We start from the raw sequence: 27803 nt of genomic DNA, 5'->3' as shown, positions 1-27803 counted from the left end.
TGGAATACAATCCTCTCGATTCAGTTACTCTAAATGACCATAAGTACCACATAACAATATATTATTCAGTTTACTTCTATATAGCAGCGATTCCAATAAATATTCAGGTAACGGGCTTACTTTTCTCCGGCATTACTATATGCTCAATCATCAGAGGAGAATTTGGCTAATCTCACTATTTAAAATCCTTCCTTCAAATGGAATGTCCGTTCATAAATATCTACAAATACTTTACAATTCTGCAGAATTACAACATCTCCAATTTTTGAGTAGATATTATACATTACACGCTATTAGAAATCGAAAAAACTAAAATTCTAAAGTCTGCTGCCTTTTAAAAGTCCAAGGACACCAAAGATGCATTTAGGCTCATTGCAGATAGGAGAAGGCTATTTCCGCTTGTTCATGACCTTTGTGATGGCATGCCGAATAGTAACCCCAGCTCTCTCGATTTCCTTTTTCGAAAGACCTGTAGTGATACAAACTTTGAGAGCCGGCTGCTGATACCAATTTGGATCGCGCGGCGTAGAGTTCAGGTCAGCGGGGACTGACTTGAGGCGAGTGATTAAAACCCCATTGACGAGTGTCTGTGGTTAAGAATTGGTAATATTAGTGAGCGAACCTCTAGCCTAAATTGAAAAGCTAGGGAAACTTGCCTCATCAACAATGTCTTGAAGGAGTGACTCTTGATCGCCAATGCTAAGATTTTTCGAAACAACAACACTCGGTTTCAACGCTAAAAGCATGAGAGGGCTTTCGGTAGAACTCGTACAAAAGACCCAATCACTGCGAGGATCAAGTTGGGTGCGCATCGCTTTGATGTTCTCGCGAAGTTGAATAATTATCTCAGGTGTGCTTTGTAACAAACCTATTGTCTCACTAGCTGTTGTGGCTAGCATGGCAGGGAGAGCGGCAGAGAAAGTATACGCTGTGGCTGTGATTCGCTGATGCTTTACAATCTCGTTCGAACCAGCACAAAATCCTCCACCTGCACACAAAGGACCCGCCAAGGAGCCCACTATCATATCAACCTCAGCTGCATCGACGTTCTGTTGCTCAGTAACACCTCTGCCAGTCCTTCCAAGAACACCGAAGGACCAGGTCTCATCAAGGATCAGTCTGAACTTATACTTCAGCTTCAGCTCGATCTGGTGCCAATCACGGTCAGTGCTGCTTTCCAAGTAATGAGAAAAGACATACGAGCTTTGGTAAATTGACGACATCTCCAACGTTCTCAAACAGTCCTTCTGTAACTATGAAGCGTCGGGTCAAGGGCTTTTTTGCTTGTTCATTTACCACCTTCTCTAAGACTCTTTCCAAATCGGTCATGTCATTGTGCTCAAACCAGCGAACCGTGCTTCTCGATATCTGTAGACCTTTTCGAATCGCATAATTGACCGACTTGTCTGCCACAATTATGTCTCCTCTCTTAGAAAAAGCTGGAATGACGCTGGAGATGGTTGAAAACGCTTGAGAGTATATTATACACGCCGGAGTACCCAGATGTGCGGCAATATCTGCCTCCGTTTTCATGTGAACGTCCTGGGTCCCGTAGAACCCTGGTGGTCCACATGGGCCGACTCCATAAGTTCGCAGGGTCTGAATTGCCTTCTCTTTAAGGCTCTCGTTGGCGACAAAATTATAGAAATTAAAAGATGCTAGGTTCGAGACTGTACGGCCATTGGATAACTTGGTTTTAGGGCCTGTAGGTCTGCGAATTTTAGCGCTTGCCGTAAAAAATTGTGATGTGGATTGCGAACCCAACAATGACAGGCCTCTTCTCGTTCTCAGCTATCTCGAAAGTACTTTGTGTCGGAACTAATGGTTCAGGACTCCAATCTTCAACCAATTCATCTATTTCCTAGGTACTGTTATTGACAGGAATCCAATAGTCCGGATGAACAACCATATTAATGTACCTCGTCTGACAGTGACACATAGTTCTGCTTTTGTGTTGAATATTTCGAGGAAAGAAGATATCTGACGGCAAAGAGAAATAGGAATAGCTCAACTGCCGATCGTACTGGATCGTTTTGGTAGCTTGACTTGATGTATCGCAATATTATCGCTGAACCAGGTAGTCTTTGAACGTGAACAGCCAGCTCCCTAAAGGCGTGACGGAGGGAGTGCTGCATATCCTGCAAATCCATCTCGGTTCAGCGTAGAGAGACGTTGTTACGAGTCCAACCTAAAAAGAGGTCAACAATCTATTCTTAAGGCTGTTCTCGCAAATGTGAGACTTTCTGACGCGCCGACGGCCCCTTAACCGGAACGAAACGGGGCACCCGGGAACACTGATGCTTTTATTGTCAACCGCATAGCCGAACAGCCCGCACTAATCATATTATATCACGTGTTGGAAGACGACCGCTTAGGTAGGTGCGCGCTGAACCGCTCAAATATTCTCACTTATTCAACGCAAAGTACAAAATAATACGTAATTTTCATGAGTAAGAAATTTCTGATATTCGCAATGCCCAGATGTGCTCTAATATAAAAATATTACGGTCGAAGTAGCCGCAGCCACCACGCAGCGGTGGAAGGCAGCTTTACAAAGAAGAAGGCGAAGAAAATGAAAAGCGTTTATGAATGTGCATATTCCCAGGGCGGAGAGAGCCTCCATCTAGAACCCTCCCTATCCCGACGCGAGTAATAAACTCTAGCTTGCCACTTGAAAATGGACAAGTGCCCCTCCACATCAATCAAATTAGAAAAATCTCAATTTTGAAGATGAGGATGCCGATGACGCGGCTCCAGAAGATGCTTCCGAACTAGCAGTGGGAGAGGAGCCAACGGGAATCAAAGCGGTTCCGGTTCGAAGATTCGTAGTGTCGTTGTTGTTCTGATGCGTAGGTTGACGCAGGTCGAAAGGAATTGAGGGCAGATTGTGTACAACTTTACCGGCGACCAAAGGAGCCGCAATAAGAGCAACGAAGATAACGACCATGACAAAATAGAGTATGGCAAATCGAATGACACGTCTCCTCCGAAGTTTGGACTGCTTGAGCGAATAGATGGGAGGTCGAATTTGTCGACTGTAGATCGAATTAGCGTCTGGAATTAAAGATAATGATGAATCGGCTTACCTTGGACGCAGCCAAAAGAGCATGACGGAATGGAACTTGTCAATATATGGCACGCAAAGGGCAGGGAGCATTAAGAATAGAATAAAGTGTCCCAGAATGAAATCCGCAGCGAAGAAGCCGAGCTCAGTGATCTTACACAAGAATTCTCGACCTGGTTGCGAAATAGAGTGCCAGCCCATGGCATACCACTTTCCAGTCCACCAAGCGATGTTTGCGGAGTCCTGCTTGAACTCTCGAGTGAGAGCGAGGCAGATGATCAACTTGAAGAAGAAACGCTGGATAGTGATCACGGTAATCATACCGAGCAATGTTCTGGCAAAATTCCAGCCCTCCAGGAAGAACATGACTTCGAAGAAGACAAGTAAAACAATGACGGCAATAGCATGCGCGATTGCGGCAAGTACAGCGCCAAACTTTTTGCAGCACATGCTCAGAAGTGGCCCCATGCAGCATGCCATTCCGAAGAAACCGAGCAAAACTCCAGCGTTGACCGCAACAGGTCCCATGGCGACGATAGCGACTCGAATCAACGCGTTTGAGGCTGGTTGGGGATTCTTGACTCCAGTTTGAGCATTGATGAACAAGTAAGGAATAAGTGATACACCAATCCACACCAACGGGCCCACGATCTCGGCAAAAAACAAGTTTGTAAAGTGTGCCCGAGGCGCATCGCCTGACAGCTTCTGAGATGGATCACCCAGTATCTTGCGCTTGTAGCCAGTAATCCGAGTCCGCGAAAGTCTACAGAATGCGATCCAGGAAGATGCATGAGAGCGGGAGTTGCCGCGAGATAACCACCGAAGGTAGTCCCGGTAGTCGATGAAGAAATCGTTCCAGGAAAATTGATGCGGATTAAACAGGAAAGGCGAAATGCAAAGAGCTAGAAGCGAAACCCAAAAGTAGAGAAACCATGGGACCCAGACAGTGACCGTTCCGAAGAGGAGCATCAGCAATGCACGTGCTCCAAGATAGATCGACGGGCCAGCGAAACGTGAATACAACACGCCAAATGGGATTCGGGCGGTCGCAAAACCACGACCAGTGCCAATGTATCGGGCACCTCCAAAAGAGAGATCTTGTCCGAGGGAGTTGGCATATATCTGAGTGACAAAGATCTCAAAGAAAGGCGACAGCGAAGAGAACTGCTTCGCCAAACGCGTTGCAGCGCGCCAGAACCCTCGCTCTGTGAGTTCTTGGACAACCAGTGGAACGAATGAGATGAAAAAGACGATGAAAATAGACACAATACATCTCCTCACCCAGTCCAATATAGGGTGGAGATCAGCACACCCAGTCGGAGTTCGAGGATCGGTACGAGGAATACCACGCTTGAAGTGGCACATAATTGTTTCATGCCGAAGAGCTCCGAGGTTCATGACACAAACCATCAAAAATTGGACGGACAACATGATGAAAAGGTTGTTCAAATGGAACCCGGGGTGAGCATAGTAGAATGACAAGAATCGATCAAGAGGAAGTTGAGTGCCAAGATAGTAGTACTCTCTGGACAGCATTTGCTCACCCATACCGGTACCAATCTTGGTGGTGAAATTGAGGACTGATCCGAAACCAAGGTCACGACCTTTGCCGCATTGGAAATACTCGCAATGCTTAATCCGACCTCCACGAAGCACGGCATTCATACCTGCGTAGATATCTTCGTTGAGGTGAAGTCCCTTCTGCGCTTTGGAAACACCGCCGCGAGTAGTCATGAATATACCGTTGAGGAAGTCAGGATGACCGTAGTGAAGCTTTCCACCAATCTGTGCCAAGGTCCGAGCGAAGAGTGTACCAAAGGTTTGCTCCTTTCCAGCCGCAATGTCACCGAGTATACCAATATTTTCAGAGAAAATATATTCACGAGCGCCGAGGATGGCGACCGGGTTAAACCTCGTGGATGGTAGGCCTGGAGTATATGGAGAAACATTATCGGTAGTCATCTCTTCGAATTCCGCAAGGACGCTGCGAATCTTCAAGCACTCTTCGAGGTAGTTGTCTTGGTTGGCATCAATGAGCTGAATATATTCGCCGCGGTAGAAGATAATGGCATGATTCTGATTGTCAGACTTTCCGTCACCGAGGATTGGATTGCCAGAAAGTTGGACTCGGAATTTCGGTCGTCGCATTCCATTGTCCAGGATCTCCGAGTGGCCGTCGATGAGTGCAGAGTAGAGTCGAGGCTCTTCTCCTTCATTTACCGGTGGTTCCTCATCCAAGTATGCGATTTGTAAGTCCGGGTAAGCTCTCAGAAGGAATTCAGTATTTTCACGTTCTTCCGTGGTAAACTTGGCGTATCGCTGCATCGAAACACAAATCTTAAACTTGCGCCTCGCCATTCGCTCGAGTTCCCTCTCCAGCTTGTCAGAATTGCCGCCAAACATCTGGACCACTTCTGGATTTTCCACGCGATAAAGCAGCTTTATGGCGCGCGAGTAGTTCATGAAACCAGAGATCGTGCGATACAGAGTTTGAGAACGCAATGAAGCCCAGATTCGTGTGCGAAGAGTATATTCAGGTGCAGCAGACTTGAACCCAATGCAATAGAATGGCAGATCATCAATCTTTGCTTTGGCCGTGTCCTTTTCAGTCTTTTCGTAGTCTCCATTAAATTGAGAAGTCTCATCCGCCAGAATCTTTGTATCCTTAACAAAGCAATCCCACTCATGCGGGTGCAATTGTTTCAAATATTCTAGCAATGTGACTCGGGAGAATGGCTCATCTTCTCTAATAATCTCACGGAGCGACAAAAGGATCTTCTCGCTGTAGTGAGGAATGAAAACCGTAAAGGTCGGCATGTTGTCCACAGGCAAAGGCTCGGGAATGGGGGTGGATAACGACTGCGCGAAGAACGAAATACGTCGTTCCGCCTCACTCAAGGGGGGGAAGAACTCCGTCTTAAACGAATGGTCTTCCTGGGAAACGAAGAAGGTCGGTGCACGGAGAGTTCTCTTTCCCTCTTGTTCAGAAGGGACTTGATGATAGAGCAACTTCTGTACGTGGTCGATAGCAAGAAGATGTTCCCGGTACATCGATATGACAATGGCGTTCCAAATCTGAGAAATCAACACCTTCGGTTTGTACTTAATTTCCATATCAGTTGTGGCGAGAATCTTTGAATAAATACGTTTCGGCAAACGCGAGAAGATGTTTCTCCATGGTGTCCAAATTGATACGCCCAGATAGAAAGATCTGGCTACCGAGAAGATTGTGTTCCAAATGATGTACCAGAGATAGGTATCGAGGAAGAAGAACACAAGATCGGTAAAGAACATTAATCCGAGTAGAATCTTGGGCTGGTGATAGCAGAGTTTATCCTTAATGATGCCATCACCCGCACACCGGTGAATCTTCGTTTCCCCTAGAATTCGGATGGGGTCTCGTAGAGAGAGAGTGAGGAAAAAGTAAGATTCAACGAGTTTGCAAAGGAACACCAAAAACCAGAGTCCCCAAGACATCCACATGTCGTTTCCCCGAAGACGCGGGTAGCTGGCAGTGAAAGTCTGACTGGCCACGTACTGACGCGAGTTCTTAGTGAGGTAGCTGCCAAACAATCCTCCAAGCGGCATAACCGCAAAGAAGAAGAAGGTAGCAATAGCGATAAAAAATTGCACTACTCCAAGGATAAGGGCAATTTTACCATGTTGGTTCACTCCAAATACGTAAATTCCCGGTCCAAGATTGACAGCGAACACAAGCAGCAGGAAGAGCAGCCGCTTAGTCAGATGTTGCGCGCCAGCCCATTTTCGAGGCACATAGGCCCATTCGCAAATGGTGGCAGCGATTTCGATAAGAGAGGCGATCGTGCCAGCAAAGCCAGGTGCCGACCACATAGCAGCGTGTGTGGGTTTGTTATCAATCTGTTGCTTATAATCCTTGGTGTATAAAGATGGCGAATTGTAAGCAGTGTAAAACCAGTATGTGCAGACATGGATGACCCAGATACGGTTGAAGTTAACCAGCATGTGGAACCAAGAACGTGTTTCCTTGTACGTCTTGAAGAAGACCTTCTTCCAGTTGACATCCTTCAGCTTCGAAAAACGCTCTCCGGGAGGGAAGTCGACAAGCCGAGTCTTATCTTCAAAAATGATTCTTTCAATCCCTTCTGGATACCAGAAAAGCTGGTTGATATCGTCATAACCAATCACTTTCTCGTGATCTCTTTCCCGTCGAACGTATTTTCCATTTTGGATCTCATAGCACTGGTCTCTGCAGTACTGATAGAGAGGAGTAATCACCTCATTTAGATAGGTGAACTCCTCGACGGGGTCGACTCTGTTCTGACACTCCGGTGAATGCAGATAGTCATCAGCACATTTGAAAATGAAGCAGAGCGCTTCAGGCATGAATCGCACTTGGTTGGCTTCGCCCCAGCAAAGCAAGTAGAGTGCAACCTGTCTTACTCTATCGTGCTGGGACATGCGATTCATCCTGCTTTTCCACCGATATTCAGCTGCTTCCAAGCTGTTGTCGCCTTCCAAAGATTCCAGGGTTTGCTCCTCATTTTGAGGGTCCTGTTGCGCCTTCTTCTTGGCCGCCTTTCGAGCCTTTCGAGCACGTCGGCTAGATTTTCCGAGCTTCATGTTTGCAAATCCAACAGCATCATCAAGATCAAGGTGAGCCGCGAAGTACCATCTCCGGTAGTTAGCATTCTCTCCACCGATATAATCAGCATGAAGAGAAAGTAACGCCTGGTTCGGCGTCATGCGCGAAGCCCTAGAGTCTAACAGCGTCATGAAGTGGTCGTACATGTTACGCATGCTGTCGCGTTGAAAGCCGAATTTGGCGGTCAAGTCAAGGAATATATCTTCAATCTCTTCCTTGGAGAGCGGAATCTGCGCATCTGAAGTCCACGCCGGGTAAGGCTCACGGGATCGCTGACCAGCCGGCAGGACGTTTGGATGATCCATCCCATAAACGGGCGTTGATGCACCGGAAGATCGATTTCCACCGTAGGAGATCTGCGAGGAAGGAGGACGATAGCCCCTTGCACCCATGGCACCGTCGCCATAGCTATTATATTTTTCGTCGCCACGGCCATAGTAATCCAGTTCAGCGGCGCGAGCCATGTCCGACCTCATGGTGAAATCACTGAAAGTCTCCGATTCTTCTTCAGAGTCGGGACCACGACGTTTCCCCTTTGGTCTTTTGAATCGTCAATAATGATATCCTAGAGAATGTGCACTTCAAAACTTACCCATACCCTGGTTGAGCTCCTGCAGCGGCATTCTGGTCGTAGTACTGGTCATGATAGTACTCATCCTGATACCCCTGGGGATGGGCATCGTAATAGCCACCCTCTTGGTACGGGTTGGTATTTTCCGCGTTGTAATAGCCCCTAGATATCCATTTAGCTCACGTGTTTTTCTGACAGTGGTATCGAGACATGACTCACGCGTCATCATAATACCCTTCTCCAGCCTGCGGCTGTTGGTAGTCTCGCTGATGGTCATAGTATCCTTCGTTTGCATCATCCTGGTAGTACGAACCCGTTGATTCAGGATGATGCCCATAGGCATCGTCGTACTGGCCGTGTGGTTGTGCCGACATGGTCAGTTCAATGGAATACCTGAAACAACATTAGTGAGGTAGTTCGGGGATTAGGGGCCGTCCTCCAACGGGGCGACAAAAGCAGAATGTAGAGGATGCTCTACCTTGACCGATTGTCCCATTAAAGAGATTTTCGACGTTAAAACACGTAAGAAAGTCAAAAAGTAAGGGGCACGGCTCGCTCGTAGTTCAAGTTGGCCACAGAACCAGTTTTCAGTCCCTTAAAAAAAGGCTCCAAACAAAGCAATTTCTCTGAAAATACGCGCGCCGTTGACACGAAAACTCAGATAGAGTAATTTTGCTATTGAACCGAAAATCGCGTCGTCAAACTCAGAACGAATGAAACGAAATGGAAGGAATGTTGCCTCAAGGGCCTATTAGTCGCTGGTATCTGCAAGACTCTCGTCGCCAGTCCTTTTGGAAGGGCGTCTTTGCAACAGAGTCCTTCGCAGAACAACGCTGCAGAAGAAATGTACCGCTTCTAAAGAAGGCAAAGACGGTACACAATTTATTGAACGAAAGACAGGAAGATGTAGTCGGAGAGTAGAAGTCAAGATGGGGAGAAGCGCCAGGAGAAAAGAGGGGAGGAATGTCGCGGATCGTTTCGCTAAGGAGGCGCAACCCACATCAAAACAGGAAGACAGCCGGCCGGGCATCGTTTAGCGGGATGGATGTGGGTCGGTCGGCTCTGCCAGGTACAAGTACTGGTACTTGAGTTTCGCTACTAGGCCACGCACTAAGGCGGCCCACTCCCAGACAAAACTCCGCCCTTCTCCTTTATCCTTATGCCTATCTTAGCTAACAATTTATGGACCCCCCATCGTCGATCGGGGGATCCGCTGACGATTCGATGCCTTAGGGCCTAGTTTAATGCCCGGGATAGGGGCCAATTCTATCAATATCCTGACTGAAGAGAGCTCCATACAAATGTCCAGTCGGGTCCTCTAATCTACCTAATATTTACGACTTTTGGAGCATATGGCTCTTAATTGGCCAAGCAGGTTTGGTATAGGAAAGTCGTTTCCATACATCTACTTGAATAATAAGCGCCTTGGGACGCCCGGCATGGAGAAAGCAATGGCCATCACCTCTGATCCCTTCAAAGTCAAACATGAAAAGGGGGGCGGAAAGGGGAAAAAAGAAAAGAAAAAAAAGAAAAAAGAAAAAAGGGAAAAAAAAAAAAAAAAGGGAACGAGGAAAACCACCAATAATCGAAGTGATTTAAGGGGCGAAAGTTCCAATTGCACGTATCACCCGGTGTGGCAAATAACCTGTTCATGTCGCAGGCAGCCAGCGTTACAGGTATAGGTACCTAAACGCGATCTAGCGATGCAAAAATAGAAAGGGGCGGCGCGGCTTGATGGGGCAATAGGCCTGTCCACCAGGGGAATGGTTGAGAACGTCTCGGCATGAATCCCCTGCTGCTTACTGCAAGTAGTTAGCATTGGTTATTTGGCAACGTCCTCAGCAAAACTCTTTGGTACCACCATCACCAGGTCCCGTACTTATCGGAGGACATTTCCATGGGACGTACCACCGGGGCCACATGGACAAAGGACCTTAGGGAGAGTCGATATCAATGTTTTCATATGGGCTTTGAAATGCAGTCCTGCTCTGCTCTGTCCACATGGGCAATTTTAAAAGTGTATCGGCGCGGGAACGGCTTAATAGTGGCTGCGGGTTTATATAGGGGCAAGCCACGAAAGACGGACAAAGAGCCTGCGATCGGGGCAATAGGATGATGAAGATTACGGCGAAAGACTTCTCACTTCGCATTGAAAGTACAAAGTACCATACTTGAAATTGACTGGCCGTCAGGGTCATGCCTTCTTTGCGTTACTATCGAGTATGTCTGTCGGAGGGTGCGGTCTAAGCCACTCAGTTACAATACTGTACTCTTATCTCTCGGCCTTGTTAGCTTCCTCTTTTTGCGAGGAGCGCGTGGCAGCTCATATACGTACTTTAGAGTAACTTATTCCGGGGATAATTCGCTACACCTCCTTAAAGCTTAATAAACAGGGCTTTTCAGCCTTGAGCATGAAATACGAAGAACCGTGCGTAATTTGGCACGGGAAAGCCAAGATACTGTGCTACAGCTTATTCAATGAAGCCTTGGATCAGAGTGGCAATGCTGGCCTACCAGGCTTTGCTGTGGTGTCATGGTCAATTAATTAGGCGCCAGACCAAATAAAAAGGAAGACGACGGCTTCGCCAAATTTCGCACGACAGAAGTTCCCACGCTCTGTACATGGAGAAATTGAAAGTACCATAGTCTCCGTAACGTGATCCAGTTGTCTTTCCCAAATTTGATTGCTTTACCTGACGTAATCATTCTTCTATTTTGTGAGCCTGATTGGTTGCCCTTGACAAATTTCGATCTGCGGGTCCTGTATCCGTACTGTACCTCTGAATATGGTAATGCAGAATGGAATGGGTGGATGCCCGAGGGCCCTCGGTCATCTCGCATCCTTCCGCCAAAGGCTTGCGCGTCGTTCACATCCACCGTTGCTGGGATGATTTTAAGGAGGGCGATTACGGTCGGTCACTTGAGAATGACCGAGGATACCACTAAAATGTGGCTGGTAAAACTTGCTTAGCCGATACTTAAATGGCAATACTGTAATGCAATGGTACACTCCAATCACACTAGTCGTAACACACCAAACCCCCTACCAGCGATTCGCTACCTTCGTACTCATTTCTTCACTGTATCTCCGTCCAATGGAACCCGTTATGGCCGGGCGCCCCCTGGACATACACATGGGTGAGCTCACCGAGTGTAGAACTAGCGCAAGACTGTGGGTTGCCACGGCGGACATGGGTTTGTCGAATCGAAGGTTCGACCCAGGAGACCGCTCTGCCTAAATTCGGCTTCGCCCTGAGAACTTACCTCTCTCTTTACAACCGCGTTCTTTTCCTCCCTAATCGTGCCCAGTCTTTGTGTACTTTCCATCTTTTCTTCTGTTCGTACGCTCTTTACTACCACGCCTATCCTGGCGAAAGTCTTGTCTGTCCACTTTTTCAAATAGCTTCCATCGTTCGCTCTACCCACATAACCGTAGCAGGGCTTGCTATTCACTGTCCATCGCGCTCGCTCTGAGCTCTTAACACACGGTTGGTTCGACCGGAACACCACGCTTCCATCAGCAGTCTGCTAGATATTACTTGGGTGACTGTCACCATGAAGGCTGCTGCGTTCGCGTCTACAACGATTGCTGCTGTCGCAGCCTTTTTTGCCTCCACGGCCCATGCAGATGTCGACCCGATTGTGATAAAGGTACGGTCCCTAATACGCGGGTGGAGGATCCAAGCTCTCGTTACTAAATTCGTGAAGGGCTCTAAATTCTTCTACAAGACGAATGGAACAGAGTTGTGAGTATCTCATATGGATACAAACGTTAGCCCAATACTTACAAAAACATTACAGCTTCATCAAAGGTGTCGCGTACCAACGTAAGTTATCGACACTGTTTAATGCAGGCATTGCTCTAACTATCATTTCCCCAACCCAGAGGATTTCAGTGGGAACGGAACATCTGGCAGCAACGACTACTCTGACCCTCTCGCCGATCCGGACGGCTGCAAGCGTGATGTCCCAGTGCTCCAAGAACTCCAGACCAACACGGTTCGTGTCTACGCGATCAATCCTGAACAAGATCACTCGCAATGCATGCAAATGCTTCAGGATGCAGGCATTTATGTGATTGCAGACCTTTCACAACCCGGTTTGTCTATTAATCGTGATTCTCCGACCTGGAATGACCAGATCTACGCACGTTATGCCAGCGTGGTTGATTCTCTCCAAAATTATACCAATGTCCTTGGATTTTTTGCTGGTAACGAAGTCTCCAACAATGCCTCAAACACCGACGCCAGCGCATTCGTGAAAGCTGCGGTTCGTGATATGAAAGCCTATATCAAGCAAAACAACTATCGTCAGATTGGAGTCGGCTATGCCACCAATGATGACGCAAGCATTCGAACAGATCTAGCGGACTACTTCAATTGTGGCTCGCCTGAAGAGAGCATCGATTTCTGGGGATACAACATTTACTCATGGTGTGGAGATTCGTCGTATCAACAATCGGGATACGCGGACAGAACTCAGGAGTTCTCGAACTATTCAGTTCCAGCCTTTTTTGCCGAATACGGTTGCAACACCCCATCTCCTCGGAAATTCACAGAAGTTGGGGCTTTGTACGGTTCTGAGATGACCCCAGTTTGGTCTGGTGGTATTGTCTACATGTACTTCCAAGAGGCCAATGACTATGGTATGTTTCTGCCATTTCTCGCCACTTTAGTGGAATTCATTAACACAAACAAGGTCTTGTTTCTATCGACGGCAATTCGGTTTCCAAGCTCGATGATTTCACGGCTCTGTCAAGTCAGATTGCAAAGGTTACTCCTACCGGGGTCAATGCTGCCTCCTATACACCCACCAACACGAAGGCTCAAAACTGCCCGGCCAGTGGCACTGCGTGGCAAGCGGCAACAGCACTTCCGCCTACCCCGAACAAGGAACTCTGCAGCTGCATGTTCGAATCTCTAAGCTGTGTTGCCAAATCGTCCGTTTCTGACGAAACAGTCGGCAAAACTTTCGGTTACATTTGTGGCCAGTCACAGTCTGCTTGCGACGGAATCACTGCCAATGGCACTTCCGGTGTTTACGGAGCATACTCCATGTGTAATGCTACGGAACAACTTTCATGGGCTGCTAATGCCTATTACAAGGAGTCAAAGCAGAACCCTAGCGCCTGTGATTTCAATGGAGTCGCCCATACCCAGTCACCTACCTCTGCTCAGGGTGCATGCTCTTCGCTGCTTTCGCAGGCGGGCACTGCTGGAACTGGAACTGTTACCTCTGTACCTACAGGCACTGGTGCCGGTGCTGCATCAGGTACTAAGTCGGGATCGACCGGCACCAGCACTCACACCGGTGCTGCGTCCATGATGAATGTACCAGTTCTAAACTTGGGAATGCTTCAGTTGGGCGCATACGTCCTTGGTGCCGCCCTTACCGGAGCTGGTATGCTGTTGCTTTAAGCGTAACGATCTTCAATTTTTCCAGCTGCTTTTTATACTTTTCGGAATGCCTAAATGGTGAAGTTCATAAGGGTTTATCCGGCTTTGCTTATGTGCAGTTCCTTTTCAAGATGTTCTTTTCCAACCTACGGTTGTTTTGTCAAGCGTTTATGCTCGCTCCTTACGGCGGATCTGTAGGCTGAAAGTAAAATTTGTTATTGAAGCATACTATTCAATCGGAAATCACTTTTTCCTTGTGTAAACTTGTCTGCGTCCGATCTAACCATGCGGTATACAATCCAGAAATGATATTGAATCTAACTAATTCTCGGTTGATGCCATTGCTACGGCCTCCACTAACGCTGGTAGGTAGTTCGGGAAGGGGAAGTTTGAGATTGAACAACAAAGCATGCAAAGGAAAGCCGACATATGCGGTGCAGTCAGTATTTCTGATCAGTCCTCATTGAGTGTAATTCAAAGATTATCCAATCTCGATGGTTTATTTTCATTACATGGAAGTCCCAGAATCCCTATTAAATACGAAATAGGTATACGAGCAGCCCGCGCTCAATTGGTATGGATGCGGTGTGATAGTGTGCTTGGGAGTGGCTGCATGCGCGTCAATTCACCCTTTGTAATTAACACAGGTTTTTTTGCGAGACCTTTTCCGACTTGAGCATATGTTTGAACACAAATACTTTCCAGAGCACTGTACGCTGCAAATCGTTCTACACCCCGAAGTGAACCAATTTTACAGAGCGGACGTAGCAGAACCTATGTCACGTGTCCCGTTGGCCGGTCAACTACTGGTCGATTGTCAACTTTGCCCTGATGTCAATACATGATGCTGGCTTGCTTTTTTAAATTCCCCGAGTCAACCACAAAGCCTGAGCTTCATTTGATTGATATGGCACGTCTTCACATTGATAGTGATGACGAGTTTCCAGATATTGATCTGGCCACGTTTCAGCTTTCTCAAAGGATCGTCGATACTGAAATTCAATCGAATGAATTTTTAGACCGGCACTGTGAGAAGTGGACCAAGAAGAACTCACAATCACTCAATGAGCAGACAGCAATAACAAACGAAGACCACTGCAAAAAGCTTCATGGTAATGAGGCATCCTATCAAGGTGAAAGGGGGTGCTCAAATACGCCGCCCAGGAAATCCCAGAAGAGAATGCCAGGAAAAATTGACATGTTCAGATCGCATTTCGAATCTGAATTGATCCCGTCTAGTGGAGAAGCTTGCCCAAATTCCCATATTTGCCTGAAATCACCCCATTATAACGTTGCATCCGATCGGCAAACTTTGGTTGTGGTGGATCAGCCGCAAATAAAGGGAGATTTTTCGAGACTCCAAGAGAACAATCAAATGTTGTCAAGGAAATGGAATTCGAAAAGGGAACCCTTTCATCCGCTTGAAAATTCTCGCAGGACCTGGATCCCTGACATCTCTTATCTCTATGCCGAAAGCTCATCAAGTGGGCAAGAGCCTGAATGTGTTGAGGCGGCTGGGTGCAAAAGAGTGAATACGGATACTGGTCAATGCCAGAAACTTCAAAATGAACGGGCGAGCTTTCCAGAAATTGATACTGGGGCTATTCTTATCTAGTATGTTGTTGCTGCCGCTTCCGATGACTACGATAACTTACAACATGATAGTTCGCCTCCAAACACCAAATCTCCCTCCAAGTTCTCCTCAGCGGGAAGTACCTCACGCCTGACACCTCCGCAGCTCTATCCAAAGCAGCGATTCTCAGTGAAGAGAAAAGGTAATTCTCCCTATGTTCACAAGGAAGGCGACGACAAATTCTTGAGTCAAACAAGGATCGATAAAGCAAATGACCAGGACGAATTAGTGCCGCTACAAGACCAAGGACAAAATAAGGATGCCGTTTCAAGGTCCAGTGATAAAATGGCACAGCACGGAATAAATAAAAGAATCGATCATCTGGCGGGCCCAAACAAGAGAAAATTTGATCAAGAGAAATATGACCTTGGCGAATCATTCCTAACAGAGCTCGATCTGAAGATCACAGGTGGAAAGATTGCTGAGTTAACTGCATCAGGAGGGGGTGTTCGATTGGTTTGGAGTAAAAAATTGAACACAACAGCTGGAAGAGCAAATTGGAAGCGGGAAGTGATCAATTCAGGTACAGCTAATAGCAACCGATCGGCGCAATATCGACATCATGCTTCGATAGAATTAGCGGAGAAAGTTATCAACAATAATGGTAAGCTGCAACGTATACTTGCGAGCGGGCAGTGCTGACTTCTTTCCGGGTAAGATCGCCTTCTAAATGTGATTGCTCATGAATATTGTCATCTCGCAACCTTCATGATAGATAACATTCAAGATAAACCGCACGGGAAAGCTTTCAAAGAATGGTAGTGTGCTCAACCTGTTTCTCTCTTTCTTTTCCCTTGAATCCGATTACCGACTATCTCAACAAATGGACGAAAGGTTGTGAGCCAAGCTTTTCTAAGGACTCAACTAATCATGCAAACCAGGGCAAGAAAGTGTTCAACTTTGTTTGGAAATCGTGGCATTCTCGTAACAACTAAGCACTCATATGATATCAACTACAAATATACCTGGCAATGTCAGGATTGCGGACTAGAATATAAGCGACACTCGAAATCGATCGATCCTCGGCGGCATGCTTGCGGTAATTGCAAGTCCCAGCTTGTTCAAACACGTCCTTCACCTCGAATGGCTGGTCCTACGAGTTATCAGCTCTTCGTGAAACATAACTATAAAACAATCAGGGAGGATCACCCTCATTGCACACAAAAGGAACTTATGGGACTCTTGGGAAAAGCCTACAAAATGGCCGAGGGCAGAATCGTAAAGCTGGAGAGCGATGAACATGGTAAAAATAACAATCCTGATTTCGAAATGGATGTCATCTCTCGAGCACTAGAGGTGTCATCATTAGACCCTTGAATGGGTATAGCTTTGCTTTAAGCAGTGTATATCAAGTTAGTATTCGCAGTTCAAAATCAAAGTTGACATTCAACCCATTGCTTATAAGATTTGTAGTTTATTTGTGAAAATTTACTTTCCACCTTTTAAATCCAACTGTGGTTTTAATTGAAACTATAAAATTTAATCTTAGCTGTCAATAATTATAAAATAAATAATATAGAGCAGTGAAGATGCCCTTGCAGGAGACGCTCGCGAACAGCTTCCCAGACACTGTGCAGAAATGGTGGGAGTTGTTTCATGTCTCCCTTCAAATGAACCTATCTTTCTAGAGCAAGCAGCGTGGTTATGGCCACAACCCGATATTATTTCTGTCCATCGAGAGAGGAATACTATCGCTGAAATAACTCCGTGACCAATGTCTTTGTCAAACGAATAGAGACCAATCCTTTATCTCAAGAGTGGCGAGAACACGCTCGCGGTACGCCATGGCGGCATTTAGTGACGTTCCCGCTTCTCCATTTTCCAGGTCAACACTCTCGTCCGGGAACTCCTCTTTCAATAGAGGTACATTGATTGAGATAAGTAGATCGGCACTTTGCTTTTCAAGACGTACCAAAGTGAGCAGTAAAGCCGTACATCTGATCGACAGCCTGCTCACTTGATGACCAGCAATGGGCTCTTGAGTGGCCAGAATGGTATAAGCCGGTGTGTCATCACTGCGGTATATTCAGTCAGCAGGTCTGAGACGTGTGAGCACGGGCAGTTGGGAATAATTGTTGAGTCCATACGGTAAGCTAGGAAGATGCGCAGTGCTCGAAGACAAGATGTTAAGTCCTTCGTCTGCCTCAGCTATGTCTTGGAGATGGTAACTTAAAGCTTCCTCGTCGGTATTGAAATCATTGACTCTTTCGGTGATTTCGAAGATAATACTCGTATATCCATCTTTGTCAAGATATACTTCCTGATGATCCGGCACTTGTCGGATGTTGCTGAGCAGGAAGCCGCCTTTAGTCTTCAAAGTGAATGAACAAGGAATTCAATACTTTCGACTTACCTTGCATCCACAAATGCAGAGGGCAGATCTGCCACAATAGTTCCGCCGAATAGATCTGTGTGCCTGAAGGTGGCCATTTGTGAGTCTCGAGGAAGCTCGCTTGCCGTATAATAGGAAAGGGCAGGACTCGAAAGTCAAACTCGACTCAACACGGCCAAAGACAGAAGTATTATAGATTGCGCAAGGCTAACTCTCTCTGTATTTGGGTTCGAATAAAGAGACGAACTTCAAATGGCTTTGTCCTGTATGGTTCGAAAATGTTTCTTCCAGTGTATTAATATCTCATCGATGCGAGAAATACTCATTCTGCAAGTAATTTAATTCCGTAGCGAAAGATGACAACCCTTGGCCATCGATCACCACACAAAATCACTTGTCGCGCCTCATCACTGATTCATGTCTGTTATTTGTATTTTCATCATATTTTAGGGAAAGGTCGGAAAGGATATGTCTACTCTACTAAATAAATGATGTTACATTTAAATGATCGCAAAGTTTTAACCCAGAGGCACATCTCAGCGGCAGAGATTACATTTGAGCAAACCATTCTCAAAAAACCCAATCATTGCGAAATGGGTTGTGCATAATCTGCGAAAAAAGAGTTTGAAAAGCAGACTGTTCCCAAAACGCCGGATCCAACCGTAAGTCGCATGTTATTTCAACTTTTCTAGAACGCCGAACCCAACCGTATGCTGTAGGCCACCTTGGACACATGTTTCAGTATTTGGCAATTGCACAAGATTGTCTTGTTTCTTTGAACCAGGATGAAGTCCAAGACTCAGATTTTATTGTGCTGTTTCCACCTCCATACCGGACGCAGCGACCAGACCCTCAGCCTGCGTAGGCTGCGCGTTTGCTTTATCACTGCGTCCGTTATCTGTTCTCAGGCCAATAGCAGCATCGGCTTCTTTCTGAGTATAGGGTTCTTCACGCAAAAGACGTAGCCTGCAGGAACAGAGTAATATTAGCAAAACTCCAATGTACGACCTCAGCTGCAGAGGCATCTACTGATATAGCAAAACAAGCTCGCATACCTCCTTTTATGGTTCTTTCCGCGACGATGAGTGAGTAGACTATTTTCACCTTCAAACCATTTGGCACATTCTTTACAGTAATATTTTCCAAGGCCCGGAAGATCTTCAGCAGCTTTGGAGGTTTTGTACTGTAACAAGTGCTTTGGGGAACGCAAGTCTGCATGCACTTGATCAAGATCTCTGGATTCGCAAAGCCGCATCAGTTTCAATGACAGTGCATCATGCCAGGAAGGAAAGGAAACAATAGCTATTGGAAGCGTACTGATCCCAGCGGTCGTGGGAAGGAAGAAACCAATTACCTGGTTCGCCTCTTGGTTTTTACGCGCCGTATCGAACCCATCTTAGTCGAGAGACGGTTTTCAATCAAATTGTTTCAATGTCCTTTATTTATCACGACACACGAAAGATTTATTTCTGTGTCTCGCGAAAAAGCCCCGATCGTAGGGAAAGAACGAAAATTTCAGACTATGACGCCGAATAGCTTGGAGATTAATTTTCGTCGTTTTCCAAAGCCGTTCGCAAAAGCGTAATGACCACCCTTTCCGACGTGAATTTTTGCTATAATTTTGCTGCGGGACGGATGCCTCCGTTGAGCCAACGTTAATCAGCATTACTTTCATTGGTCGAAAAGCATCTTGACAGGGTAGGTCACGAGCAGAAGCTACAGAGTTACGTACTTGGTAATGCAGTACTACCGAGGGTACTGGCGGAATTTCGGCCAGGCGAAACTTTTCTGGGGGGGCATGACCCCTCGGCAAAAATGAATAAGCCGGTTCCTATTGGCCGAGATTTCAGTGCTTTAATTGAGACAAATTCTAAAGGGGAAATAAACCCTCGTCGATTGACGGCCCAGATGTAGCATCAAAACCGCCAAGCAGATGGAGTCACTAGAAAAATATATATATTTCTCCTACTAGATTTACAGGAGCCAATTGCATTGATGTTTGCAGGTATTATTGGGGGCTGTCGATTGGCAATTTTCCTTGTTTCTTTTGGGGAGTGACAGTTTAGGTATGGTTGCTTTCACATCGCAATATTGCCGAGCTTAGCTCCAGCGAAAGAGGCCTCGGGCGCTCCTGGCGCTTTCTTGATAACGACTCCTCCTTCGCCCCGAAGGAACAACTTCTTCTCGTCGCTCTCGTCCAACCCAACCATCCTCCCGTGTCAATCCTGCAGTATCACCAGAGAGTGTGATCTTCATTACTTTTAGGTTGGCTGCGAGAGAGATATCGACCAAGATGATCTCGACAAGGCAAATTGCCCGGGTCGGGAGACTGGTGAGTTTTATTCTCTCAAAATCCGTTTCAGCGTTCCTTTTCTCCAGGACTCGGATTCTGCGCTTCACCATCATATCATGCGAAAGCAATTGAATGCTAATTTTTCCTTGGGTGCAGACTCCCAGTCTCCGAATGGTATGGGCTATTTCTTCCCTTTGTTTGAAGCATCACGAGAGTAGTGCTGCGAGATTACTTTTCGCTTCATAATTGAGTCTTTTCTGACTTGAAGTTTCCAGCTCACCGGGTCTCGATCTCTGGCTACTGTTAGCGACTCCCCTCTCGATAAGAAGGTCGAGATGACCAATTGGGAAAAGGTATGTAATACTCCTCAGACCCCCGCCTTGCAAGTCTTTCTTCAACCCAATGACCCTTCTTTCCTCATCATCCCCTTTTATAATCCTATAATGTGTGAGACTGTTTCAATTAGGCTAATCAATGAGATCTAGGGCCATTACATCAACTACAAGTATGCCCAGCCTTCAAAGCACCACTGGCTTGGGTGGATGGGTCTAAGAACCTTGCCTTGCCCGAGCCAGCCATAGTTCTCCCACTCTATGGGGTTATTTCGTCTTGAGTTTGTTTATGCTAACCGATTCGATAGGAAAATGTCAGAGAATCTGGCTATTGTTAGATCCCGGCTGAACAAGCCTCTCACGTACGCTGAGAAAATTCTCTACTCTCATCTTGATGATCCCCATGGCCAGGAGATCGAGCGTGGCAAGAGCTACCTCAAGTTGCGCCCTGATCGTGTGGCTTGCCAGGATGCTACAGCGCAAATGGCCATCCTTCAATTCATGTCTGCCGGAATGCCCTCAGTTGCGACTCCCACTACCGTGCACTGCGATCACTTGATTGAAGCTCAAGTTGGTGGCGAGAAAGACCTTGCCAGGGCGCAACAGATCAACAAAGAGGTTTACGACTTCTTGTCCAGCTCTTGCGCGAAGTACGATATCGGTTTCTGGAAGCCTGGATCTGGTATTATCCACCAGATTGTGCTGGAAAACTACGCCTTCCCCGGTGGTTTGATGATTGGCACTGACTCTCACACTCCTAACGCTGGTGGTCTTGGCATGGCTGCCATCGGAGTTGGCGGAGCCGATGCCGTTGACGTTATGGCAAACCTTCCCTGGGAGCTCAAGGCCCCCAAAGTTATCGGCGTCCGCTTGACTGGCGAGCTGTCTGGATGGACTTCCCCCAAAGGTGGGTACTTTTTTTTAGGTTTATTGCGAAGCTGTTCCATGAGATGAGTTTTAACGTATTCTGTTAGATGTTATTCTTAAGGTTGCTGGTATCCTCACCGTCAAGGGCGGTACCGGCGCAATTATTGAGTACCACGGTCCTGGTGTGAGCTCCCTCTCCTCCACCGGTATGGGTACTATTTGCAATATGGGTGCCGAGATCGGTGCCACGACTTCGCTCTTCCCTTTCAATGATCGCATGTACGATTATCTTGCTGCCACGAAGCGCAAGGAAATTGGCGACTTTGCTCGAGTCTATGCCAAGGAGCTCCACGAGGATGATGGCGCTGAGTACGACGAGCTCATTGAGATCAACCTTTCTGAGCTTGAGCCCCACATTAACGGGCCGTTCACACCTGACTTGGCTACCCCGATTTCCCAGTTCAAGGAGGCCGTTGACGCAAACAAATGGCCTGAGGAGTTGAAGGTCGGTCTGATTGGCTCGTGCACCAATTCTTCGTATGAAGACATGTCCCGTGCTGCGTCCATTGCTCGAGATGCACTTAATCACGGAGTTAAAGCGAAGTCTACTTTCACCGTGACTCCGGGATCTGAGCAGATTCGTGCTACTATTGAACGTGACGGTCAACTTCAGACTCTTGAGGAGTTTGGTGGTATGGTCCTGGCAAATGCTTGCGGTCCCTGCATTGGTCAGTGGGATCGCCGTGACGTGAAAAAGGGCGAGCCTAACTCGATCATCTCCTCCTACAACCGAAATTTCACTGGTCGCAATGATGCCAACCCTGCAACCCATGCCTTTGTTACCTCTCCCGACCTTGTCGTTGCAATGACCTTGGCTGGAACCCTGAAATTTAACCCCCTTACCGACACTCTCAAGGACAAGGATGGCAACGACTTCTTGCTCTCCCCTCCTCAGGGTGATGGTTTACCGGCATCGGGTTACGATCCGGGCCGAGACACTTACCAGGCCCCTCCTGCAGACCGCGAGTCTATCAATGTCGCTGTCTCCCCTTCTAGTGATCGCCTCCAGATCCTTTCTCCCTTTAAGGCCTGGGATGGCAATGATGCCCTTGATATTCCCATCTTGATCAAGGCTCAGGGAAAGACTACAACCGATCATATCTCAAGTGAGTGCACTCCTTTCTGATAAGATGGAACTTTGCTAAAAGGATAATTTAGTGGCCGGCCCATGGCTCAAGTACCGCGGTCACCTTGATAACATCTCCAACAACATGCTGATTGGTGCTGTCAATGCTGCGAATGGCGAAGCAAACAATGTTCAGAACTTCGCCACTGGCGAATTCGATGCCGTCCCTGCAACTGCCAGAGACTACAAGAAGCGGGGAGTCAAGTGGGTAGTTATTGGCGACTGGAACTACGGCGAAGGAAGCTCGCGCGAACATGCGGCGCTCGAACCACGACACCTTGGCGGTCTTGCCATCATCACCAGAAGCTTCGCTCGTATCGTAAGTTTTTATTTGATGGTTCTAATCTTTCTGGCAAAGCTAACGCTCAATTCAGCATGAAACGAACTTGAAGAAGCAGGGAATGCTTCCTCTTACATTCTCTGACCCTGCCGATTACGATAAGATCAACCCGGATGACAAGGTTGACCTTCTTTGCACCGAACTCGCTGTTGGCAAGCCCATCACTCTGAGGGTGCACCCCAAGGATGGAAAGACTTGGGAAGCGAAGCTTTCACACACCTTCAACGAATCCCAGATCGAGTGGTTCAAGGATGGCAGCGCGCTGAACACCATGGCCAAGGCGCACCAATCTTAATTTATGTCTGCTCCCGGTCAAGGCTCGGAGGACACGACAGTATTTGCCAGTCTTCGCACAAACTGTCATGATAATCAAAGGGTTGGAATGGTTGTTTGGAAGTTGATGGGTTTTGTAACGAGCGAGGCTCTTCTAGTTTGTTTGCATATATTTTATTGGTACTATATTTTATTGAGAGAGCGTCCGCCTAATTATTGTTTCACATAACTTTCCATCCGTGTGACTTCCTGAAACACTTTGCACTTTAGTATGTGGGGGCCTAAAATCTGCCATCTGAATCAAATATCACCATCAGATTTAAGCGGTTTATGTGTCAATGCCGGGAGTGAGTGCAAGGCCGGGCTGGATGATATGGGTATAGTCGTGCGGTGAGTTTGAATAGAGGAAATGATTCAGGGAAGAGAATAGGTTCAGAAGATGGCGAATACCATCTTCATAGGATGGAAGGTCGAATGTATATGTGCGCGGATGACTTGGGGAAGAAAGGCCTTTGGAATAATTAGAACAGGGTAGTGGCAAGCTGGGCGAGAGCAACCAATTAATTGTGGCCAAAAACAATAAACCACCCAAAAGTTGAGAAAACAAATGGATGAATGAATGAATGGATGCATGATTGAATGATAAATCTGGTGGCTGAGGCACTCATGCAAGGATGGCGGCTCCTTTACCTCCAAAGCGGCTAAGGGTAGGCTGAACGTGCCACCAAGCCCACTCAAACTACAGTTCGCTTCTTCCTTTAAAAGTTCGTCCTGTCACTGCGGAAATGATGTTCAATTTCCTCTAGTCTCGCGCGCCGCGGCTAAATCACCCGCTTTACTAACATCCTAACGCGACTTTTCGTCTTTCTGAATTGATCCAAATATACCCTGAGTCAAACTTGGCAACATATGGCGCGATTGTTTGCGAGAGCCATGCTATGCCGAGTGCACAAAAATTGAAGTCAAAATGGCATTAATCTGCAAGTCATTCTCTCCGATATATGCGCCTGCCGCTGACTTGCCAAAGCCGCTGGACTTATGCTCCAGCATCATCGACGAATCCTAGCTGTGCCGCCCTATCTCTCTATCTTCTGCATTGTAGTTGGCGTGATCTGGTTATTCCTCTTACCACTGAACGATTATTCCCGTCAGACCTATATTTCGGAAAACGCGTTGTTGCCCGGCCAAGTACACACATATTTTGGAGGAAGTGAGCATCACATTTTCAAAGCTTATCGTGCTGAAGTCGAAGCCATGACCCGAGAAGATAACGATCTGTATGTTCATGTCATATTTTATATTTTTTACGGGTGCCTTACTTCATCGTATTAATCTTGAAGCTAGAATCCCACAAAAGATATCTGGAATTTTCGAATCGACCGGGCTCAAGGCTGCGCGGCAGGAGTATCGCTACACCTTCTCAGGGAAGAATACTTCTGGCGAGAACGTATATTCCATACTTCCTGCTCCTCGTGGCGATGCGACTGAGGCGATAGTCTTAGTTGGTGCATGGAAAAGCCTTGATGGGCGGGTTAATGTAAATGGGGTTGCACTTGTGCTCACCTTGGCACGATACTTCAGAAGTTGGCCCCTAAGCTGCCACATGATGGAATAATGTACTAATTGAATGCAAGGATGGTCTTTATGGTCAAAGGATATAATATTTTTGGTGGCAGCTGACAGTACTGCCGGACCCCAGGCTTGGGCTGATGCTTACCACGATGCACATTCCACTGTCTCAGCAGCTTCCCTATCCCTCAAAAGCGGAGCATTGCAGGGGGTCATTGCCCTAGATTATGCTCAGCCATATCGATTCGATTCTTTGCACGTTATTTATGATGGGATCAACGGTCAACTGCCAAATCTTGATCTTTTCAACACAGTGGTTTCAATCGCAAGCGGACAAATGGGTATCAAAACTACCTTGCAGCAGATGTGGAAGCACGATGACAATTACAAATCAAGGCTGCAGACTATGCTTCGTGGAATGCTCAATCAAGGACTGGGTCACGCGTCTGGTCCACATAGCGGCTTTATTCCTTACCATGTCGATGCAGTTACTCTTCACGCAGTCGGCGAAGGTTGGCATGATGAAATGGCCATGGGTCGAACTGTGGAAAGCATTTTCAGGAGCCTCAACAACCTATTGGAACATTTCCACCAGAGTTTTTTCTTCTATCTGCTCATGCAACCCAATCGTTTCGTAAGCATTGGGACTTATCTTCCAAGTGCGATGTTGGTCGCGATTAGCTTCACAATAATGGCCATTGCTTTGTGGATCCAGAGTGGCCGAACTTCCTGCGCTTCAGACAAATGCAACCTTATTAAAGATCGTCCTGAGGGTGTAGAATTTGTCAAGCAAGATACCATGCTTGCTCTCGTTCCGAATTCTTCAATCGTTGTACCCAAAAGAAGGTTATTTTTGCCTCTACTGTTCGTCGGGGCCGTGCATTTTCTGGGGTTTGCTCCGCTCTTTGTCTTCAATCATTCTTCACAGTCGGTATGTTCAAGTTCGTTGTGTTTTCTAGCCTTGTCTACTAAACATAGCGGTAGTCTCTTTTGTTGGCATTTGCAATTTTGTGTGGATTCAACCTAATAGCGCCACAATGTATTGCAACAGCACTCAAACGACTCTTCCTCCCAAAAGAAAGCCAGATCCTCATGATAAAGTCCTTCTCCCTACTCTTCGTAGGAATGTGCCTTTCCGCTCTCGCCACGCTCAACTTTTCCCTTTCCTTACTTATAGGACTTCTGGCAACTCCTTTAGCCTTTATCGGCCCCGGTATCATATCAACTCCAGCGAAACTGATCTCTTGCCTCATCCTCTACGCATTTTCACCGTCGACTATTGTTCTTTTTGCCGGACGCTACTGGAATTATCGACTTGAAAACATCCTTGAAAAAGCATCATTCGGTTGGAATATCTGGGGTATGTGGACACAGGTTGTTTTTTGGTGTCTTTGGTGGCCAGCTTGGCTCATCAGTGCTGTCCTGTGGCATTGTTGATAAAAAAGATTTGTGACAAACCTGAGTTGGAGGTGCTATCTATGCAGGATAAAGTTAAAGTACAGCTGCACAGTTGCTGGCGAAGTGATAGCATATTACGCAGAAATCATCTTAGATGTCAAAGCCACGTGATGCTGCATGTCCCTTCGGCAAGAAGAATAATTGAGTTACAGACGACGATTTCAGACGTGTTAATTGGCAGAATGTTTTGCAGATTCTATCCGAAATTCAGATACCATTGCTAGATAGAGCTACCTATCATAATGTTGTCTTCAACTTGTACTTGAATGGATCTGCATCCCGATAGACTGAGAATTAGCGACCAATATCCTTGCATTTAAGCAGCCCACACGTCCTTCCCTACGCCTTCGATCCAATTACCAAGCTGGTTGACGCCGGCGTCCCAGTCCTTGAGTCGCGCTCTCATATTGTCAATCTGTTTCATGTCCAATACTTTGGGCTGGACCCAATTTATCCGCGCCATCTGGGAGACTTGGTCTATGGACCCACGCAACAGACCGAGGCTAAGAGCTTTCATGACCAAATGTTCAATTTCATCAGGTTGAACTTTGGTCTCCTTCGAGATGGATGCAAATGTCATTGTACGATCATGAGGAGGCCGGCGAAATACAGCTTCAGTCAAGGCAGAAAGCGATATTTTCTTGTAGAGAAACTCCTGATGATCATGAAGAAGCTTGTTCTTTGACATGTTTCCTGCAAGAACATCATAGGCAGCCAAGTCTCCACCGTTAAACGCGAATAACAATTCACGAAGCCATGAGTGTTGGCTATTCGACAGAGAATCTAAAATAGGGTGGAGAAGCAGTTCACCGAAGTTATATATGTCATCGGAAACAAGTGCTGCAATGCTTAGGTCATAAGCTCTAGTTTCCCGCCCAGGCGATGTGAGATCCGATATGTTTATACAGGCGAGATAAAGAAGCGCGTTTTTGTAGTATGAGGCGAATTCCATCTTGGCCTGGGATCTATTAACATCTTTTCTCGCAACACAGGGCAATCCTTGAGCTATACTTACGTGGTAAAAGTCCGCATTGACTTGATAGAAAGAGGCATGAACGACTGTCTCCACAGAGTCAAAAGAATCCAAAGCACGCTCTGCGCTATCCAGCTCTTTGCGAGCGCCCTCATAGTCTGAGAGCTCGAGCTTTACGCGTGCGACAGCTGCAGTAGCGTACACCCAGGCGTCTTGGGACGACGGTTTGTTCACTTTATCAGCAAGGGATTTTAGAAACTTGAGGCGTTCCTGGTTATCTAAAATTGATATTTTCGTAAGCATGATGGCGTAAGTTTACAGGAGGTGGAAGCTAGAAATCACCTTTATATTGTGCTGCAGCTTTCAATCCAAGGATTACCAGTTTCAACTGGTTAATCTTATCGCCAAAGCTCAGGACAAAGGTCTTATAAATCGTTATGCGCTGCGGACCACTTTCTGAGTGATGAAAATACTCAAGAAGCACATCCGTTAGCTGATGCCATAGCCGTCTTTCCCAGAAGTCCTCAAAAGATACGAAAAGATGCTGAAGGTCGGCTGGCGCAGCATCGCGTTGGTCCGCGAGAAAATTGGGAATAGTGTCTAGATCCATGCGTAAATCAACTGTAATTGCAATGAATCTGAGTGAAAGTGATGTTGGATCGCGTCAAGCCGCCGTCATCTATGGATGAATTCAAGGTATAAGTTCGTAGTTGGACCAAGAGGTTAAGATGAGCGTCAGCGATTTCGTAGTCGCTGGGTGAACTTCGGGATCGATCGGTACTTGCCGTTTGGGGCGTCCCCATTCAACAAGCTCCCCCAGACTGCCTCACCTCCACATTCCGCTTGTCTATTCATTCGTTGGTTCGAGATATGGCATCAATTCTGCCAAGAG

General features: G+C 46.8%; 10 protein-coding genes across 10 annotated transcripts; 5 read left to right on the top strand and 5 right to left on the bottom strand.

The window, feature by feature from the left end:
• Window positions 1–389: 389 nt before the first annotated feature.
• On the bottom strand, window positions 390–8633 carry L228DRAFT_254642 (glycosyltransferase family 48 protein; the record flags this gene model as incomplete). The annotated part of the gene is made up of 19 exons (XM_018333844.1): window positions 390–587; window positions 657–1148; window positions 1201–1711; window positions 1761–1861; window positions 1920–2040; window positions 2748–3035; window positions 3087–4047; window positions 4078–4340; window positions 4377–4603; window positions 4646–4743; window positions 4783–5152; window positions 5192–5443; window positions 5474–5704; window positions 5735–5994; window positions 6025–6572; window positions 6603–6613; window positions 6656–8228; window positions 8281–8421; window positions 8479–8633. 19 exons carry the CDS (start codon window positions 8631–8633, stop codon window positions 390–392), a joined length of 6801 nt encoding a protein of 2266 aa, XP_018184467.1.
• Window positions 8634–9450: 817 nt separating this feature from the next.
• Window positions 9451–10067, top strand: L228DRAFT_55849 (hypothetical protein). The gene has a single exon (XM_018336698.1). The coding sequence runs from the start codon at window positions 9612–9614 to the stop codon at window positions 9939–9941; it is 330 nt and encodes a 109-aa protein (XP_018184466.1). The 5' UTR covers window positions 9451–9611; the 3' UTR covers window positions 9942–10067.
• L228DRAFT_251784 (hypothetical protein) lies at window positions 9805–10633 on the bottom strand. Its single transcript, XM_018333641.1, has one exon. It carries the CDS (start codon window positions 10455–10457, stop codon window positions 10194–10196), a length of 264 nt encoding a protein of 87 aa, XP_018184465.1. The 5' UTR covers window positions 10458–10633; the 3' UTR covers window positions 9805–10193.
• Window positions 10634–11814: 1181 nt separating this feature from the next.
• Window positions 11815–13676, top strand: L228DRAFT_271806 (glycoside hydrolase family 72 protein; the record flags this gene model as incomplete). Its single annotated transcript, XM_018335575.1, has 5 exons — window positions 11815–11910; window positions 11968–12005; window positions 12061–12086; window positions 12146–12904; window positions 12958–13676. 5 exons carry the CDS (start codon window positions 11815–11817, stop codon window positions 13674–13676), a joined length of 1638 nt encoding a protein of 545 aa, XP_018184464.1.
• Window positions 13677–14414: 738 nt separating this feature from the next.
• L228DRAFT_55708 (hypothetical protein) lies at window positions 14415–16682 on the top strand. Its single transcript, XM_018336697.1, has 4 exons — window positions 14415–15269; window positions 15321–15892; window positions 15947–16046; window positions 16170–16682. The coding sequence occupies exons 1-4, from the start codon at window positions 14497–14499 to the stop codon at window positions 16603–16605; spliced, it is 1881 nt and encodes a 626-aa protein (XP_018184463.1). The 5' UTR covers window positions 14415–14496; the 3' UTR covers window positions 16606–16682.
• A 93-nt stretch (window positions 16683–16775) lies between these two features.
• L228DRAFT_251782 (Mog1p/PsbP-like protein) lies at window positions 16776–17910 on the bottom strand. Its single transcript, XM_018333640.1, has 3 exons — window positions 17642–17910; window positions 17376–17576; window positions 16776–17303 (listed from the first exon to the last, which is right to left on the bottom strand). The coding sequence occupies exons 1-3, from the start codon at window positions 17716–17718 to the stop codon at window positions 17012–17014; spliced, it is 570 nt and encodes a 189-aa protein (XP_018184462.1). The 5' UTR covers window positions 17719–17910; the 3' UTR covers window positions 16776–17011.
• A 128-nt stretch (window positions 17911–18038) lies between these two features.
• On the bottom strand, window positions 18039–19216 carry L228DRAFT_251781 (hypothetical protein). Its single transcript, XM_018333639.1, has 3 exons — window positions 18975–19216; window positions 18676–18855; window positions 18039–18586 (listed from the first exon to the last, which is right to left on the bottom strand). Exons 1-3 carry the CDS (start codon window positions 19013–19015, stop codon window positions 18427–18429), a joined length of 381 nt encoding a protein of 126 aa, XP_018184461.1. The 5' UTR covers window positions 19016–19216; the 3' UTR covers window positions 18039–18426.
• A 697-nt stretch (window positions 19217–19913) lies between these two features.
• On the top strand, window positions 19914–22933 carry L228DRAFT_242199 (putative mitochondrial aconitate hydratase; the record flags this gene model as incomplete). Its single annotated transcript, XM_018331391.1, has 7 exons — window positions 19914–19952; window positions 20189–20266; window positions 20399–20418; window positions 20554–21152; window positions 21220–22278; window positions 22331–22617; window positions 22673–22933. The coding sequence occupies 7 exons, from the start codon at window positions 19914–19916 to the stop codon at window positions 22931–22933; spliced, it is 2343 nt and encodes a 780-aa protein (XP_018184460.1).
• A 748-nt stretch (window positions 22934–23681) lies between these two features.
• Window positions 23682–26249, top strand: L228DRAFT_251776 (Glycosylphosphatidylinositol:protein transamidase, GAA1 component). Its single transcript, XM_018333638.1, has 5 exons — window positions 23682–23891; window positions 23939–24188; window positions 24256–24494; window positions 24546–25411; window positions 25465–26249. The coding sequence occupies exons 1-5, from the start codon at window positions 23879–23881 to the stop codon at window positions 25915–25917; spliced, it is 1821 nt and encodes a 606-aa protein (XP_018184459.1). The 5' UTR covers window positions 23682–23878; the 3' UTR covers window positions 25918–26249.
• Window positions 26250–26254: 5 nt separating this feature from the next.
• L228DRAFT_215686 (putative proteasome regulatory particle subunit) lies at window positions 26255–27521 on the bottom strand (the record flags this gene model as incomplete). The annotated part of the gene is made up of 3 exons (XM_018330094.1): window positions 26255–26896; window positions 26954–27189; window positions 27254–27521. The coding sequence occupies 3 exons, from the start codon at window positions 27519–27521 to the stop codon at window positions 26255–26257; spliced, it is 1146 nt and encodes a 381-aa protein (XP_018184458.1).
• Between the last annotated feature and the right edge of the window lie 282 nt (window positions 27522–27803).

The sequence above is a fragment of the Xylona heveae genome (genome assembly GCF_001619985.1).
Source record: "Xylona heveae TC161 unplaced genomic scaffold L228scaffold_16, whole genome shotgun sequence".
NCBI classification, from domain to species: domain Eukaryota; kingdom Fungi; phylum Ascomycota; class Xylonomycetes; order Xylonales; family Xylonaceae; genus Xylona; species Xylona heveae.
Note: the sequence above shows the minus strand (reverse complement) of the source record. Positions and strands in the feature narration are given on the sequence as shown.

Bases quoted from the DNA above. Each gene is read 5' to 3' on its own strand.
- L228DRAFT_55849 (XM_018336698.1), top strand. From the start codon at position 9,612: ATGGCTCTTAATTGGCCAAGCAGGTTTGGTATAGGAAAGTCGTTTCCA.
- L228DRAFT_251784 (XM_018333641.1), bottom strand. From the start codon at position 10,457: ATGACCCTGACGGCCAGTCAATTTCAAGTATGGTACTTTGTACTTTCA.
- L228DRAFT_55708 (XM_018336697.1), top strand. From the start codon at position 14,497: ATGATGCTGGCTTGCTTTTTTAAATTCCCCGAGTCAACCACAAAGCCT. The intron at 15,270-15,320 runs GTATGTTGTTGC...ACAACATGATAG, and splicing joins ACTGGGGCTATTCTTATCTA to TTCGCCTCCAAACACCAAAT. The intron at 16,047-16,169 runs GTAGTGTGCTCA...CATGCAAACCAG, and splicing joins GGGAAAGCTTTCAAAGAATG to GGCAAGAAAGTGTTCAACTT.
- L228DRAFT_251782 (XM_018333640.1), bottom strand. From the start codon at position 17,718: ATGGCCACCTTCAGGCACACAGATCTATTCGGCGGAACTATTGTGGCA. The intron at 17,577-17,641 runs GTAAGTCGAAAG...CTTCCTGCTCAG, and splicing joins TCTGCATTTGTGGATGCAAG to CAACATCCGACAAGTGCCGG. The intron at 17,304-17,375 runs GTATGGACTCAA...AATATACCGCAG, and splicing joins GCGCATCTTCCTAGCTTACC to TGATGACACACCGGCTTATA.
- L228DRAFT_251781 (XM_018333639.1), bottom strand. From the start codon at position 19,015: ATGGGTTCGATACGGCGCGTAAAAACCAAGAGGCGAACCAG. The intron at 18,856-18,974 runs GTAATTGGTTTC...TTGCGAATCCAG, and splicing joins AAAACCAAGAGGCGAACCAG to AGATCTTGATCAAGTGCATG. The intron at 18,587-18,675 runs GTATGCGAGCTT...CTGTTCCTGCAG, and splicing joins GGAAAGAACCATAAAAGGAG to GCTACGTCTTTTGCGTGAAG.
- L228DRAFT_251776 (XM_018333638.1), top strand. The intron at 24,189-24,255 runs GTATGTTCATGT...TCTTGAAGCTAG, and splicing joins ACCCGAGAAGATAACGATCT to AATCCCACAAAAGATATCTG. The intron at 25,412-25,464 runs GTATGTTCAAGT...ACATAGCGGTAG, and splicing joins TCAATCATTCTTCACAGTCG to TCTCTTTTGTTGGCATTTGC.